The sequence below is a fragment of the Macaca nemestrina genome, chromosome 14, assembly GCF_043159975.1.
Source record: "Macaca nemestrina isolate mMacNem1 chromosome 14, mMacNem.hap1, whole genome shotgun sequence".
Lineage (NCBI taxonomy): Eukaryota > Metazoa > Chordata > Mammalia > Primates > Cercopithecidae > Macaca > Macaca nemestrina.
The window spans coordinates 91,592,082-91,610,295 of record NC_092138.1 but is presented as its reverse complement, the minus strand read 5'-3'; the positions used below and the strand labels follow the sequence as shown (position 1 = coordinate 91,610,295).

Sequence of the window (18,214 nt, the reverse complement as noted above, 5' to 3'; positions counted from 1 at the left end):
CCGCCAGCCTCGGCCTCCCAAAATGCTAGGATTACTGGTGTGAGCCACCATGCCTAGCTCCCCTTGCTTTAAAAAGTTTTTTTCTTCTCTTATCAAACCTCATTTTTGAAATGTAGTAAAAACTGCAGTTACTTGGAGTGGAAGTAAATGGGAAATAGTCACTGAATTCTCTAACTACCTGGAAAGTTAATACCTGCAATTCTGCATTTTAAGATTATTCTCTAGGTGGGTCTATATGTTAATGGGATTTTTATTCTGATTCAATTCATCAGGTTTGCATATTTAAAATTATGTTGTACAGTGGTTGAAAATAATCCAAAGCATTAGTTTAATTTTTCTAACAGCAGCATCCCTGGAACTGTGAGAGAAGTATTTGTTACAGAATTATACATGTGTTCGTGTCATCTTGTTACTTAAGAGATTGAATTTTCACTGTGGTGGAATTGGGAAACCCTGAATTTGGCAATAAACTTACAGTGACTCTCACATTAGTGCCTTGAGTACGCAATAGACAGTTTTATTAAAGAGATGGATGGCTAATGACATTGAGATAGTTATCCTTCTCTTTCACAATTTATTTCTGAAATGGTAAGAAAGGAACCTATTATGCTTTGTGCTGTTAAGTAGATATTTACTTATGGGATGCCTACTGTTTGAAAAACAAAGTGAGGGCATACATGGATGAATTAGAGCAGTTCTTTTCTTGTGGAACATACACACTGGGACCAGGAAGATGACCTGACTGAGGTAAAAGTCTCTGTGTGGACTATAGCAAATCAAGAACACTTGCCTTTCTGAAGAGTGTAGCTGCTGCTCCGTTGTAATAAATTTTTGCCATGTGGGTGGGATTCAGGGTAAGAGTTGTTAGATCTGACTTTTCAAGAGAAGCCTGAAATCTAGAGTTTTGTGAAATAGTCTGATTTTTTTTTTTAAGTATTATTCAGATTTTTAAGATATTGAATGGGGTGGGATTTTTTTTCTTTCATGCAGTGTAAGAGTCTACATTTCTTTAGTCCTCTTTCACCTCTATGCTGCATCACTGGTGACCTCTTTGAAAACATGTTGGGTTAGCCAGTGCAGCAAATGGGAGTCCAGAGGGGAGGCTGACATAAAGCCAGAAAGGAGCAGAGAACAGTGGCTCCTAAAGGATTCTCAGGAGTAGACTTGCATCACTGTAAAATGGAACTTGACTCAACCTGATTATTTTTTTATTTTTTTTTAGGGGGTAAAACTGAATGGCACAATGTTTTCCTATAACAACTAGTTTAAATAATTAGTTTGGATAATCTTTTTTTTTTTTTTTTTTTTTTTTGCAAATTGTGCTAAAACATACGTAACATAAAATTTACCATTTTAACCATTTTAAAGCATACAGTTGAGTGCCATTAAGTACGTTACATTGTTGTGCAATCATCACCACTGTCCATTTCCAGAACTTTACATCTTCCCAAACTAAAACAGTATCAGTTAAACACTATACAGTGTTAACTATATAAACAGTATATAATACACTATATAGTTAAACTGTATCCAATTTTTTTTGTTTTTGGGGGGGTTTCTTTTGAGACGAGGTCTCACTCTGTACCCCAGATTGGAGTGGTTGGAGTACAGTGACACAATCTTGGCTCACTGCAACTTCTACCTCCTGGGCTCAAGCGATTCTCCCACTTTGGCCTCCCAGGTAGCTGGGACTACATGTGTGCGCCACCACGCCCAGCTAATTTTTGTATTTTTGTAGAGATGGGGCCTCACCATGTTTCCCAGGATGGTCTTGAACTCCTGGGCTCAAATGATCTTCCTACCTCAGCCTTCCAAAGTGTTGGGATTACAGGCATGAGCCACCATGCCCAGCCTAAACTCTATTAGCTAAACATTGCCCATGCCCCTTCCCCAACAACCTGTGGCAAAACCACCTTTCTTTTCTTTTTCTTTTTTTTTCTTTTTTTTTTTTTTTGACAGTCTCCATCTGTCGCCCAGGCTGGAGTGCAATGGCTCAATCTTGGCTCACTGCAACCTCACCTCCCAGGTTCAAGCGATTCTCCTGCCTCAGCCTCCCAAGTAGCTGGGATTACAGGCGTGCACCACCGTGTCCGGCTGATTTTTGTATGGGATTAGTACAGACGAGGTTTCACCATATTGGCCAGGCTGGTCTTGAACTCCTGACCTCAGGTGATCCACCAGCCTTGGCCTCCCAAAGTTCTGGGATTACAGGCGTGAGCCACCATGCCCAGCCCACCATTCTACTTTCTATGAATTTGACTATTCTAGGAACCTAATATTAGTGGAATCATACGGTATTTGTTCTTTTGTGGCTAGCTTAGTTCACTTAGCATGATGTCTTCAAGGTTCCCTCATATCATAATGTGTCAGAATTTTATTCCTTTTTTTTTTTTTTGAGATGAAGTTTTGCACTTTTTGCCTAGGCTGGAGTGCAGTGGCGCCATCTTGGCTCGCCGCAATCTCTGCCTCCCGGGTTCAAGTGATCCTTCTGCCTCAGCCTCCCAAGTAGCTGGGATTATAGGCATGCGCCACCACGCCCAGCTAATTTTTGTATTTCTAGTAGAGACGGGGTTTCTCCATGTTGGTCAGGCTGGTCTCAAACTCCCGACCTCAGGTGATCCTTCCATCTCAGCCTCCCAAGGTGTTGGGATTACAGGCATGAGCCACCACACCCGGCCAATTTTATTCCTTTTTTAAGGCCGAATAATATTCCATTGTGTGTGTGTGTGTGTGTGTGTGTGTGTGTGTGTGTATTCCCTGTATGTGTCACATTTTGTTTGTCCTCTCTCCTGGTTTTTAACTGCCTTCCTGCCTCTAGTTTTCCCCCCTTTAAACCTTTTTCCATGATATAGCTATAGTGATCTTTCTGAAATCCAAGTAAGGTCATAGTTAAACATCTTCCTAACCCAGTTCTGCAGCCAAACCTTGCCACTGTTTGCAGTCAGACTGAACTATTTTCATAATCAGTGTTCATGTTTTAGGCTGTGCTTTTTGACAAGCATTGTACATACCTCCTAGATGGTTTTTGAGTGATTCCAAATAGTTCTTTATGAATTGATCCCAGTTCCTTTTCAATAATTTTTGTGTTGTATACAGAGATATTTAATAGTTGATTTAATAGGTATATAATACCAGGGATTGGCAAACTGTGGACTGTGGGCCAAATCCAGCAGAAGAGAGTAATTACAACTCAATAGGTCAAAGTCTGAAATACTTACTATCAGGCCTTTTACAGAATAAGTTTTGGTATATACTATTCCTTTTGTTTTGTTTTGTCCTGGCTAACTTATTCATCCTTTAGATTTAAATTAGTTAAAACTTTTAAGGTTTTTTTTTTTTTTTTTAAAGCCATGAAATTCTTTCTTCAAATAGTCTTATACCAAAGCGCAGCTTAGAAACAGAAGAAGAGTGTAGTTGAAGAGCCAATCATGCCAGCTCCTAAGGCATGTCCACTTACATGTTAGAGCATGGTCATAAACTCAATGGAGGCTCTGTTCCTTGTATTTGCTATGGGCTTTTGTAGTGCCTACCACCTACTATGCTGAATTATTATTGCTTGTTTAGCCTTTTTGTCTTCCCAAGTAGACTGAGTGCCATGAGAACAAGAGTCCGGCCTGACACAGAAGTTCTATAAATATATGTTGAATGAATGAATGAGACCCCAGTTGAATACTGGTAACCAAAACCAAGCTTATAAAGGACCTAAAATGATTTCCTTTCCTACTCTAGCTCCTTAGGAATACAGTCATAACATGCCTAAGCTGAAGGCCTTAAAGACTATCCAGGCTTATGCTCTCTGGTACAGTAGCTACTAGCGCCATGTAGTTTTTCAGTACTTGAGCTGTGGCTAGTCCAGATGGAGGTGTGAAATACTGGGTTTCAAAGACTTACAATGTAAAAGAATATAAAAATCTCAATATTTGTATTGATTACATGTTCAAATGACATTTTTTGACATACTGAGTTAAATAAAACACATTCAATTATTTTAATACATTTCTTTTTTTTTTTTTTTTGAGACAGTCTCGCTCTGTGGCCCAGGCTGGAGTGCAGTGGTGTGATCTTGGCTCACTACAACCTCCTCCCGGGTTCAAGTGATTCTCCTGCTTCAGCCTCCTGAGTAGCAGGGACCACACGCGTACGCCGTCATGCCTGGCTAATATTTGTATTTTTTTTAGTGGAGACGGGGTTTTGCCAGGTTGGCCAGCATTTCTTTTTTTTTTTTTTTGAGATGGAGTCACTCTGTAGCCCAAGCTGGAGTGCAGTGGCGTGATCTCAGCTCATTGCAACCTCTGCCTCCCGAGCTCAAGCGATTCTCATGCCTCAGCCTCCTGAGTAGCTGGGACTACAGGCGCATGCCATCATGCCCAGCTGATTTTTTGTGTTTTAGTAGAGACAGGGTTTCACAATGGTCTTGAACTCCTGAGCTCAGGCAGTACGCCTGCCTTGGCCTCCCAAAGTGCTGGGATTACAGGCGTGAACCACTGCACCTGGCCCAACATTATTTTTTTAATGTAACTATTAGGACATTTTAAATTATATATGCAATTTGCATTATATTTTCTGTTGGATAGCACCGTTCTAGACCATTGGCTCTCAAAATATTGCTAATGAGTTAGAATCACCTGGCAAACGTTTTAAGATTGTTGGACCCTGCCTCAGATGTTCCCAAGTTAGACTCGCTGAAAATAGGGACCTGCCTGTGCGTTTTGATGAAGCTTCCCAGATGATTCAGCTGTCTCACATGGCCATTGAGAACCAAGTCCTATCCCTTTTTATACAGAAGGAAACGGTCTAAATAGCAAAGTGACAATAAATACAGTCTTTATTTCAGTGTGCTGTCATAGTTTTCCAAGTTTAATATTCATACTCTAGCTTTTTTGTAAGTGATGGCTATTTTTCCGTTGTCTCAAACAGTGGTTCTTGACTAAAGGTGGAATTGTGGCTGGCTTTATTTAGTCATTTCAGCTTTTTAAAAGTTGGTCATTTGGTGCTTTCCTAGGATACTGTGCCATTATCATAGTGACTATACTGGTGGATTCTCAAAAATGTCTTTATTTGTTGAGCCTTATTAAAGGGTCGTTGTGAGAATGAATTAATCATTAAGATTTTAAACTTAAAGTCCTGAATTGTCACCATGATTAGTATAGAATTTTCATCAGGCAGAAACAAGGCCAACTTTTCCCTACAGGATTTTGAGGCTTTACAAACTGTTCGTTGAGTTGTGAATGTCCGGGGATAATTTATCCCAGGTTTTCCTTGAGGTTTCTTCCTTCACATATTTTGAGATGGCTGGAGCAATTCGCAGTTAGCTTTTGCAGAAGTTAGCCCATGCTCTGAGGTTTGTCTTTGACTTGCCTGAGAATGGAATGTGTTTCACCAGACACCTTTACTATTTAACAATCCTTATTTGTTCAGAACTGTTGGGTAATGGACAAGCATGCAAATGTAAACATGCAGTCATGTGTAATACCCATCTATCTGAAGTCAAATCAGAGAGCTCATGATAGCCAAGGATTTATGACATTTTTCAAGTGGAAGCACCAAGGGATGCTTTAGTCTAATGCCCTTCTGTAGCCTGGAGGGTTAAGGGAAAGTGTCTCACCCAAAAAGCTTGGATTCTGTCCTAGTGCTTTTGACTCCTTTGTGGTGACTCTGAGCAAGTTGTGTTACTCTCTCCATGCTTTGGTTTCCTCAGCAGTAGAGTGCCAGAGGAGGGGACCATTAACGTTCTTGAAGAACACCATGATTTTGGGATTGATTTTCCTTCTTTAGTGTGTCTGTTTTCTTATTAACCTCCCTGTTTTTCTCTTGAAGGGTCAGATGACTTGTCTGCAAAGCTGTGGGATGTGAGCACAGGGCAGTGCGTTTATGGCATCCAGACCCACACTTGTGCAGCGGTGAAGTTTGATGAACAGAAGCTTGTGACAGGCTCCTTTGACAACACTGTGGCTTGCTGGGAATGGAGTTCCGGAGCCAGGACCCAGCACTTTCGGGGGCACACGGGGGCGGGTGGGTTGCCCTTTTTCAAGGGTTTTTACAACTTAGCCTCATCCTTTTAAGCCAGGAGCTAAGAATGTGAAATGCTTTATTATTATTATTATTATTTTAATTTAACCTGCTTTTTTCAACCCTCTTTCTTAGTCACTGCAGTCATTTCCCTTTATTCTAGTTACTCTTATTTGGAATGTTTTACCCAGTTTTGCTTTTTCTTGCTTTCTTCTGTGAATGTACCCTTCTGGTGGGAAGGGTAGTTTTCATTCTGTCTCGCTCTCTCTCATTCTCTCTCTCCCCACTCCTGTTTCATTTATATCCTGTTGAACAGTCTGTCCCTTTGCTTTTATCAGATTCCATACCTCTAAATTGAGTAAATCCTACTCGTGTAAATTCCACTTTATTTGTAGCATTAGCGCTGAAAATTCTTTGGTGTGATGGTGGTTCCTAGATTGTGTGGTCTACGCAGATTACATCCAGTTGGAACTTGGTTGACAGTTGATTAAAGCAAGCTGCCACCTAGAGATAAGGTGAAAAAAACATACCTGAATGTTTCCTAATGTACAGCAGCCTTATTTTGCAAAAACTGGTCATTTGAATATAGCCTTGAGATTTGAGCTTCTCTCTCTGTTGCTGTTCTTTTTTTGGTCGGGGAGGCTTTGTGTAGAAATTGAGCTATTTCCCAGCCTCTTGTGTAGCAGCTCCCTTCTTCCTTTCCCCCATTTACCCACTGCTTTAGCCTCTGAGAGTCATAGTCTGTAATGTCAAGCATTACGTTTATGAGCAGCCTTCCAAAACTCCCTTAACAGGTTGGGTCCCTCTGTTTCCCAGTAACTTGTACTACTGTAGACCACTTATACAAATATGATCTTGCTTCCCCACCAGACTAAACTCCATAAGGACAGTGATCTTATCTGTCTTGTTCACCCATGTGACTGGAATTACTTGCACTGTACCTGGTGCTTAGTGATTCTTTGAAGTAGAAGTAGCCATTATGCTAATAAAAACACATATTTTTTTGCTTCGTTTTATTTGTCCTCCTATATACTCTTCTTCAGTCTTTGCTGTCTGCTACAACTTGTTCAGAAATTAATATTCGAAGGTGCATGTATGTATGGAAGTATATGTTAAACGGAGTGTTATGTTCCACAATGTTAAGATGTACCATGACTTCCAGGTGATTTTATTCCCGATCAACTTTGAGAACCCTGCTCTAAAAATTTTTATTACTGTTGCCTAGACATTGCCGAGGTTTTTCTTAACTTCATACCTTTACTATTCCCTCTGCCTGCAGTATTCTTTTTTCTTTCCTTGATAAACTCTACTCATCCTTCAGGGCCCATCTCCAATATCGCCTCTTCCCTGAAGTCCTCCCTGATACCCCTGGGCAGAGTTAGTCTTTCTCCTTGATGTTTCCCTAGCAAGAGGTAAACATTTATATTTTCTGGGCTTCCTCCTCTACTCCCTACTTAGACTGAGTTCCTTAAAGGAAGAATCAGTGTCTTCCATTTCTGGGTCCCTAATGTTCCTTTAGAACTTGGTATACATTTGAAAACAAATATTTGAGTACTCACGATACTGCAAATACTGTTTTTGGTGCTGGAGATACAGCTGTGAAGAAATTCAGACACTTTTGAGTTAATGGCTTAATCTGACCTTTGAGATCCTTGTTTTTGTTTTGTTTTTTCTCTCTTTACATTGGGTTTTATTGAGTCTGGGTGCTGTTTTGCAGCTTCCATTCTTTATAGTTTGTCTTACTGTTAGTGTGTATTAGAGTAGGACCGTGTCCTTTTTGTTTTCCTGCATAAATTAAATAAAGTATGATGTAGTATCAGGCAGGCAGTCCTAAGAAGGAATGCCATTATCTCTAACACTTGTTTTGCCTCTCACTGTAGCTACCACAAATAAAAGAGATTGTATTATTCCTAGGACTTTCCACCTTAGAATAATAGCTATAATAGTAAGAATTTTGAAATATTTTTATCATAAAATTGCTAGTTGAATAGCACCATTCTTACAGTGTCTCTGGTTGGGAAATTAATTGGGCAGCTAGGGAAAATAAACATTATTGAACTCTCTTATAAAAGACCCACTGACAGAGACATGTTTTAACTTTGTGTAATTATATGCACTAGTATTTAGCGTGGACTACAATGATGAGCTGGATGTCTTGGTGAGCGGCTCTGCAGACTTCACTGTGAAAGTATGGGCTTTATCTGCTGGGACATGCCTGAACACACTCACCGGGCACACGGAATGGGTCACCAAGGTAGGAAGACTTAGAAGAAATCTTCTTGTCAGGCTTTTTGAGGGAGGGAGTGGAGGATGGTAGATACTGCCTTGTAAGTGTTAGGTGAGTCATAGGATGGAATTGCTGTAGCTACAAAGCATGATGGTATACAACCGTGACCAGCAAGTAGGAAGGTACTTAATAGTTAACAAATAAATGACTTACGGACATGGAAAGATGCCCACAATATATTAGGTGGATAGAGTGGGCAAATAAAACAGGTTACATACAAAAAAAGTATGTGGAGTGTGATACTGGTTTCTTAATGTGTTCATGCATCAAAATGTTGAAGGTTGGTATTTCTGGTGGGGTTGTGGGTGCATTTTCCCCTTTAGAATAAACATGTTTCTTTTTTAATCAGGCAAGCAATTTTCATTTTGAAAAAATAATGCTTACAAGAAGTAGGACAAAGAAAACTGTACGGGATCTTTAGTAAAATATTGTAATGTTTTCTTTTTTCTTTAAAACAAGGTTGTTGTGAGGATCAAATGCAGTATTAATAATGGATATACCATGCAGAAGCACTTTTCTTGAGCTTACTATGCCATTCTATGAGGGGGCTGAGGAAACAGTAAGCAAAATAGATCCAGGCCTTACCCTGTGGATGATAGTCTAATAGGAGAAATAGTTTTTTTAAACAATTTCATGGGTAAATATATCATTTCAAATTGTGGTGGTTTGTGAAGGATCAGTACAGTGTTCTGTAAGACAGTCTGGGGCTGGGCACGGTGGCTGACTCCTGTAATCCTAGCACTTTGGGAGGCCAAGGTGGGTGGATCTCCTGAGCCCAAGAGTTCGAGGCCAGCCTGGCCAACATGGTGAAACCCCGTCACTACTAAAAGTACAAAAATTAGCCTGGTGTAGTGGTAAGTGCCTGTAATCCCAGCTACTCAGGAGGCTGAGACATGAGAATTAACTTGAAGCTTGGGAGGCGGAGGTTGCAGTGAGCCAAGATCGTGCCACTGCACTCCAGCTTAGGCGACAAAGTGAGACTCTTTAAAAAAAAAAAAAAACGGTCTAGGAAAGTAATTAGTTCAGAGAAAGCTTTTTGAGAAGGGGGTTAGACATGAAGAATAAATAGGAGATAGCTGTAGAAAGAGTAGCTGAAAGATTGTTTCAGAAGGTGCAGTATATGCACAGGCCCAGGGAGTGGAAAGAACTTGGAACATTTGATGACCTGGACATAAGCCAGTGGAGCCATGCTGTAGTTGGGGAGATGGGCAGAGAGGTGGTCATCCTGTATGATTTATGAGGCCACAGTAAGTATGGTGGATATCATCAGAAGTGTACTAGGAAGCAATCTACAAGTTCTGAGCAAGTGTCTGATGCGATCTATGTTTTAAGAAAATTAACTGCTGAATGAAGAATGAACTAGAGTTGGGCACAAGTGGATACAGGGTGACCATTTAGGCTTTGGCAGTAGTCTAAGCAAAAGATGCCCATAACTTAGATTTGGCTGGCAGTAATGAAAAGGACACCCATAAAGGATATGTCTAAGGGAAAGCCACCTGGACTTGCAGATTCACTGTGGGAAATGAAGAAGAATCAGAGGTGATTGGTGGGTTTTAGATGGGGTGGATGATTATATCTTTGTTTTGAAATACATGGGGCTAAATGGAGAGTAGTTTGTAAGACCATTATTATGTATTGGGCACATTAAGTTTTTTCTTTTTTTCTTCATTTGTTGTTGTAATACAGACAGGGTCTCACTCTGTTGCCCAGGCTGGAGTACAGTGGCATGATCATAGCTCTTTGCAACTTCAAATCCCCAGGCTTAAGTGATCCTCCCACGTCAGTCTCCTGAGTAGCTAGCACTACAGCCATGTGCCACCACACCGAGCTATTTTTTTTTTTTTTTTTTTTTTTTGAGATGGAGTTTCGCTCTTGTTATACAGGCTGAGTGCAATGGCACGATCTCAGCTCACTGCAACATCCACCTCCTGGGTTCAAGTGATTCTCCTGCTTCAGCCTCCCGAGTAGCTGGGATTACAGGCGCCCACCACCATGCCTGGCTAATTTTTTGTTTTTAGTAGGGACGGGGTTTCACTGTGTTGGCCAGGCTGGTCTTGAACTCCTGACCTCAGGTGATTCACCCACCTCGGCCTCCCAGAATGCTGAGATTACAGGCGTGAGACACCGTGCCTGGCAGCTAATTAAAAATTTTTTTTGTAGAGATGGGTTCTTGCTGTGTTGCCCAGGCTGGTCTTGAACTCCTGGCCTCAAGCAGTCCTCCCTCCTCAGCCTCCCAAAGTGCTGGGATTATAGGCATGAGACACTGTGCCTAGCCCACATTAACTTTTTACATAGAAAAGCTATATAGTGTAAGGCAGTTTGGTGTTGTGGAAAACACAGTTGATTGGGGCTAGGATACTGATGGTGATGTCTTGGACAAGTTACTCCTCCTTCAGGACCTGAGTTGTATCATCTGCTAAATGTTCCTGTGAACATGAAATGAAATGTTGGGACAGCACCCAGCAAGGTGCCTGATACTTAGTAATTGGTCTGTTTCAGTTGAGTCTGCAATCCAGACTTCTGAATGAATGAACCCTGCTTCCCCTCTCACCTTAGGCTAATTGATTACAAAATTAGCTAGAACCTGATGTTTATAAACTATCTCAAGTGCTAACGGAATGTTAGCTTTTATTATGTTACTACTATAATTTACATTGTTATTTTATCTTTACTGTAATTAAATGAGGTAGGATAATAGGTGCTTGTCTCCTATTTTAAAGATCAGGAAACTGGCCAAGTTTAGATGGTCTTGGCCAGGGTTATAAAGTCAGCATGTAGCCGGCGCGGTGGCTCAAGCCTGTAATCCCAGCACTTTGGGAGGCCGAGACTGGCGGATCACGAGGTCAGGAGATCGAGACCATCCTGGCGAACACGGTGACCCCCCATCTCTACTAAAAAAAAAAATACAAAAAAGTAGCCGGGTGAGGTGGTGGGCGCCTGGAGTCCCAGATACTCGGGAGGCTGAGGCAGGAGAATGGCATGAACCCGGGAGGCGGAGCTTGCAGTGAGCTGAGATCCGGCCACTGCACTCCAACCTGGGCGACAGAGTGAGACTCCGTCTCAAAATAAATAAATAAATAAAGTCAGTGTGTGACAGATTCTGGTGCCAAGTCCAGTGCTTTTTCGTTTATGATTCACATGGTTGTGAAAGCAGATCATTTGCGTCTACTTCAGTGTCTATGGGCTTTTTTCTTTTCTGTTCCTTCTCTTAAGTAACATTTTATAATTTTTAAAAATCAGTCCTAATGTTTGCTTCTAGATGAATGCTAAGATTAAATGTTGCCAATGTTTAGACAGTTTTTTTTTTTTTTTTTTAAAGCGTTGTGGTCTTGCTCTGTTGCCCAGGCTGGAGTGCAGTGGTGCAATCATAGCTCACTGCATCCTCCGACTCCTGAGCTCAAGCAATCCTCCCACCTCAGCCTTCCGACTCACTGGGATTATAGGCGTGAGCCACCTCATCTGGCTAACATTAGACACTTAGATACTGCTAATAACAGAGAATAGTAAAATGTTTAGCAGAGGTTAATTTGGTAATGAGCTATGGCTTAGCTATTCTAGCATATTTTAAGCTCATTTTCATATTTTAATTTAAAGAATAAAATCGTTGTAGGAGAATCATTAAAAGGATCTTTCCGTAACATGGTTTACATTTGCAGGTAGTTTTGCAGAAGTGCAAAGTCAAGTCTCTCTTGCACAGTCCTGGAGACTACATCCTCTTAAGTGCAGACAAATATGAGATTAAGGTGAGTTTTTTTCTCCATTAATTTGCTTCGTTAAAGAAAAACTGGAAAACATAAGAAAATTAAAGTGGTATGGCAAAGGGTAAACATTCTGGGAAGAGGAGGGGGAATGTCTTAGTCCAAGCCATTTTAAACCCACTGGAAGAAGAGATGATTTGCTAGCTCTATGTCCTATGTAGTTTCTTAACTTGGATTTGTAGATGAAAACGAAATTCACATAAATTTATGTTCAGCTTATTCTTAATTCTTTTTTTCTTTCGAGACAGAGTCTTGCTCTATTGCCCAGGCTGGAGTGCAGTGGCGTAATCTTGGCTCTCTGCAACCTCTGCCTCCTGGGTTCAAGCGATTCTCCCGCCTCAGCCTCCCGAGTAGCTGGGTATTTTTGTATTTTTAGTAGAGATGGGATTTCACCATATTGGCCAGGCTGGTCTCAAACTCCTGACCTTGTGATCCACCTGCCTTGGCCTCCCAAAGTGCTGGGATTACAGGCATGAGCCACCAAGCCCAGCCCATTCTTAATACTTTCTTACATGTCTCCTACCGTCCTTAATTCTTAGATCTGAACTATGAAAACATAAATACTCATTTATTGTAATGAATTGCAAAGAGTTCACAAAGCACTCTCACATTCTTATTGCATCTCTCTCTCTTTTTTTTTTTTTTCTTTTTCTGAGATAGGGTCTTGCTTTGTCACCCAGGCTGGAGTGCAGTGGTGGAATCTTTGCTCACTGCAACCTCTGCCTCCCGGGTTGAAGTGATTCTCGTGCCTCAGCCTCCCAAGTAGCTGGGATTACAGGCACCCACCACCACGCCTGGCTAATTTTTGTATTTTTAGTAGAGACACGGTTTCACCATATTGGCCAGGCTGATCTTGAACTCCTGACCTCAAGTGATCCACCTGCCTTGGCCTCCCAAAGTGCTGGGATTACAGGCGTGAGCCACCGTGCCTGGCCCATTATTGGATCTTTTAAACTGTCCCATGTGATAGGCATTATCTTCATTGCAGGAGCTGGAGTTAAGAGAGATTAAATAATTTTACCCAAGATTGCACAGGATAATTAAGACTTGAACCTGTGATTCTTGGCTATAAAGCCTGTGGTCTTTCCAGTATACTTCACTTTCTATCTGACTTCAGCAAACACAGACCATTTTAAGGACAAGCTTTTCTGTAGTGATGTGATCTCTCATCTTTCCTCATTTTCTTTTTCTGTAGATTTGGCCAATTGGGAGAGAAATCAACTGCAAGTGCTTAAAGACATTGTCTGTCTCTGAGGATAGAAGCATCTGCCTGCAGCCAAGACTGCATTTTGATGGGAAATACATTGTCTGCAGTTCAGCACTTGGTCTCTACCAGTGGGACTTTGCTAGTTATGATATTCTCAGGTAATGTTTACTTTGACCTCACGCTTTACCTTTGAAAGCCTGCTGTAGTTCGGTAGGAAAGACAAGAATAAATGTTTGGATCTACCAGTCAGTAGCTGGCTTTTATGAAATGTTTACTGTATCACTTGTAAACAAGGTTATATATACTGAACATCTCAGGAAAAATATTTTAGAGGAAGTAAGCACATGAAAAAGAGTTACATACTGGAACGCCCCCTGCCTGACTGTGTGAGTCATGAGCCACTTCTTTCATATTTAACATGCTTTTCTGGAAAATGAGGGGTGTGGATGAAAAGACCTTTTAGATCTCCATAAGTTCTAATATTTTAAGTTCTACTTCATATTCAGTTGAAATTCTGCATTGTTTTACAAACTTGGTTAAACTTTAGTGGCATCTAGGCATCAAGTGACCTTCTGTTGACTAGTAGAAAGACAGAGATACTTAGAGAAAAATAAAATGTGCAGGGTTTCCCTCCAAAGAAATAAATAAGCAGCAGTCCATAGACAAATAATTTTGTGATTCACTGCATACAATAGGCTCCTCTTGGAAATTGACAATATCTGTTAGCATGTTTGGGGCTGATGGAAGCCAGTGCCATGTAGTCATTAAGAGAACTTTGCTGATAGACAAGCCTTCGTTTAAGACATGGTGCCATCTCTGATGGGCTGTGTGATTTTGTGTAACTTTCTTAACTCCTCTCTAGCTCAATTTCGTCATCTGTAAAGTGACTATTAAATGAAATGCTTGTGATGAGGACCTAGTACACCACCTGGCAGATCTTTATTAATAATTTAAGTCTGAGAGGCCCCATATGAAGAAACCTGTTTGAATTTGTTTAACCTACTGTACTTCACACCTATTGTGCACACACTTACTAATAACAACTCACAAAGTTAGCATCCCATAGCATGGTTCAGGACTTGGAGGAGTACAGAAAATTGAACATTCTCTTAATTGTTTTTATGCATGACTATTTGAGGTCAGCTTGTGTGGATCTGATCACAGTAACTACAAAACTTTGGTGGGCCGCATCTCTCTGATCACAAAGTTAAAACCCCATTTATGCCTTCCTGGAGTCAGACCAACATTTCTAACCAGTTAGGTTTCAGAGGTGTCAGAATCAGTTATAGAAATGATTGATATTTATGCTTTGAGAAAAAAGACTGAAACCTTTCCTAGAAAACATCTGTTTAAGCTTTTCCTCTTGTAGATGGGGACACTGAAGCTGAGACAGGGTAGGGGCCTTGCCCAGCATTCCACTTCTCACTTTATTCCAACATGCGTCCATTCATGCATGGCTGGATTATCCAATAGGCATATACTTACGGTACCAGAAAGCCAGGGACATCAGAAACGGGGGAAAATAAAGTTTTGAAAGAATTTGATATTTTGCAAAGCAAAATATTCAAGTAATCACCATGGGAAAATCACATCTTTGGTAGTTTAATATTGTTTTTATTTTTAATGAAAATTTTAGGAGGGAAGGTGCAAAGGCAAGGTGGGCTAGAGATGTCATAGTTGTTTTAATGCTTAGCATCTCTAAAGGGTTTAATTTGGTCCCACATCTGCTTTCTCATGTATGCTTCTGACTTGGAGTGGCATATAGAGACTATCTAGAGTCCTAGATGAAAGTTCTGTTTTTAGTGTTTGAATAATAGTTTTAAATAATAAACCTGCAGGATTGTTTGCTGGTAGGAATTGCCAGGTTCAGATTTTTTCTCCGAAAATAATCTGTCTTGTGTCTGTTTTTTTCCTCCCAAACACAAATAAACCAACCTCTATTGAAACCTACTACAAATCCTCTGACCTCTATTGCTAGGACCAGGTAGGGCTACTTAGCTTTGAAGCTAATTGAAAAGAAGCAAAGCACAAATAACAGCATGTTACTCAATAAGTCTGAGATATGATGTGATTGTTTGAGTTAGGTTATCTCTACAGCATGTAAGGTTACTTAGGTTCAAGGACCCAGACTCTGCACAGCAGGGATGTCCGGTTCCATTTCTAAAGTGATCAAAGTGAAAGCCACAAACCTGTCAAGACCTGTGCTCTATTCTGCAACGTATTTGTGGTTCAGTCTTTGGAATCAGCTCATCTTCACAGATCTTAAGCCCTAACTCGGTAGCCACCTATTTTTTGTGTTTCTGTTATGATGGGGACCTACCAGACTTCCTATTTGTTTTTCCTAGCCTCCTTTACAGAGTCTCACTTTGTCACCCAGGCTCTAGTGCAGTGGTGTGATCTCGGCTCACTGCAACCTCCGCCTCCCAGGTTCAAGCGATTCTCCTGCCTCAGCCTCCTGAGTAGCTGGAATTACAGGCACTTGCCACGACGCCCAGCTAATTTTGTGTATTTTTTTTTAGTAGAGGTGGGGTTTCATCCTGTTGGCCAGGCTGGTCTCAAACTCCTGACCTCAAGTGATCCAACCACCTCGGCCTCCCAAAGTACTGGGATTACAGGCATGAGCCACCATGGCTGGCTTCCTAGCCTCCTTTAGATCTCTTTTGTAGGAATTTGCATTTGCCTCTGTTTATTTCACCACTACTTTATTCTTTAGATATTTATTGAGCACCCACCTTTGTGTCAGGCATTGTGGTATGCATTGGGAAGCATAAGAAGTACTTACCAAACTCAGGGAGATTAATGATCAGCAGGAGGGGGAAGACTGATGTTAAATAGCTAATTGCAAACAGTTTGTTTAATGGTTGGGTTAAGAGGAGCCTAGTATGGAGTACTTTGAGGCTCTGCCTAGTTTGTGGACTAAGGGAAGGCTTCTAAGAGGAAGAGACATTTGGGCTGAGCTCTAAAGGATGAGTATAAATGCCTTAACTAAGTACCAGGAGTGGATGTACAGTGAGGAATTTTAGACTGAGACACTACTCCGTTCAAAGGCCCTGAGGTTAAAGGAGCCTCAGGTACATTTGAGAAATTGAAGGAAATTCCTTAAATGCCTCAGTGTGACTAAAGATGGGGGCACAATAAGGAACCATCAAAGAGTTTAGAAGTTGAAACAAGGTGGTAACAGATCAGGTTGTATGTGAGGTTAACTGATTCAAAGGGAGTGAGTAGATGTGGGGAGATCAGTAGAAAGCTGTTGGCAACAGTGCAGGCAAAAGATGGTGTCTTGGACTAGAGGTGTGGTAGTGCAGATAGTAGTGAATAAATTAGAAAAATTTAGGGCATATAATCCATAGAGCTTGGTGACTGAATTTGTGATTTGAGGAGGAGGAGAATTGGATGGTTGCCACGTTTCCTAGCTTGAGCACCTGGGTGAATGAGCAAGTAAAGAAATAGAAAAAACAGATTTGACTAGGAAATTCAGTTTTGGATAGTTTGAGTGTGAGGAACTTTGTCTTACTCGCTACCGAAATCCTGGTACCAGCATTGGCTAGCTCACTTTAGGCTCTTAGTAAATATTTGTTGAGTGAATGAACATGAGTCATCTAAGTAGAAAATGATGGATGAGTTATCAGTTGTAACTCACTGGAGCACACATATTGGGACCTTTGTTTCCCCTTTACTTCAAGGTCATCTGAACTTACTGCTTTCCCTGGGATCAGACTCCCATCTTGTAAACCTGTTTACAAAGGCTCACGCCATAGGGAGTGTTCAGTGATTGATTTTGGATGTTCTCAAACATGTCATCTAAATGGCTACCTCTTTTAGCAGAAGTTTCTTCCTTTTTCAATCTAGGAGGGTGAACTTGTTCTCTGACTGCTTTTCAAGCAGGGGCCAGCACCTGTTAACTATTTTCTTAGTTTCATAGAAGTGATGTATGTTGATATTCTTAGTATCTTAGTATCATAGACTTTTTTTTTTCAGATATTAACTATAAGAGAACCACATGCGCATGAGAGAGAATTTGTAAAATTTAGACAGGCTTTCAGTATTCTCTCAATCCATATTGCCCAGTTGCATTTCTTCTTCAAGAAAGAGAAAAAATATTCTTCCAGGTCCAGCTGATAAAAGGCAGAAAGGTTTGCTCATTCCTTGATACTCCCGTTATATCCGTTGGAGTGTTTGTGCTCAGCATATTCTCACATACTCTGGCGGTTATATGCTATGCCCTCCCTTTCTAAGGGGCAAAGACTATCTTGCTTATCTCTTTCCAGGGCCCAGCCAGCACTCAGCACCTATAATACTCGGAAAACATTTGCTAGGCCTGCATCGTGTTAGCTATATGACTCATAGCAAGATGTTTTAGTCTTATTTACTAATATAGTGGAGAGAATACCTCTACCTAACTGCATTATGAGGATTGAGATAACATGCCAGGCCTGGTGGCTCACGCCTGTAATCCCAGCACTTTGGGAGGCCAAGGTGGGCAGATCACGAGGTCAAGAGATCGAGACCATCTTACCAATATGGTGAAACCCCGTCTCTACTAAAAATACAAAAATTGCCGGTCGCGGTGGCTCACGCCTGTAATCCCAGCACTTTGGGAGGCCGAGGTGGGCGGATCACGAGGTCAAGAGATAGAGACCATCTCGCCAATATGGTGAAACCCCGTCTCTACTAAAAATACAAAAATTGCCGGGCGCGGTGGCTCACGCCTGTAATCCCAGCACTTTGGGAGGCTGAGGTGGGTGGATCATGAAGTCAGGAGATCGAGACCATCCTGGCTAACACGGTGAAACCCCGTGTCTACTAAAAATACAAAAAATTAGCCGGGCATGGTGGCGGGCGCCTGTAGTCCCAGCTACTCGGGAGGCTGAGGCAGGAGAATGGCATGAACCCGGGAGGCGGAGCTTGCAGTGAGCCGAGATCGCGCCACTGCACTCCAGCTTGGGCAACAGA

At 41.3% G+C, this 18,214-nt stretch overlaps 1 protein-coding gene across 2 annotated transcripts in view; it reads left to right on the top strand.

Annotated features, from left to right (window-relative positions):
• Nucleotides 1-18,214, top strand: part of LOC105487137 (F-box and WD repeat domain containing 2) — a 35,089-nt gene that overhangs the window by 9,370 nt on the left and 7,505 nt on the right. For both annotated transcript variants that reach the window (XM_011750446.2, XM_071078252.1), the window contains 4 exons: nucleotides 5,818-6,012; nucleotides 8,130-8,263; nucleotides 11,953-12,039; nucleotides 13,250-13,419. In XM_011750446.2, the coding sequence (XP_011748748.1) occupies nucleotides 5,818-6,012; nucleotides 8,130-8,263; nucleotides 11,953-12,039; nucleotides 13,250-13,419 (586 nt within the window). The remainder of the gene's footprint in view (nucleotides 1-5,817; nucleotides 6,013-8,129; nucleotides 8,264-11,952; nucleotides 12,040-13,249; nucleotides 13,420-18,214) is intronic.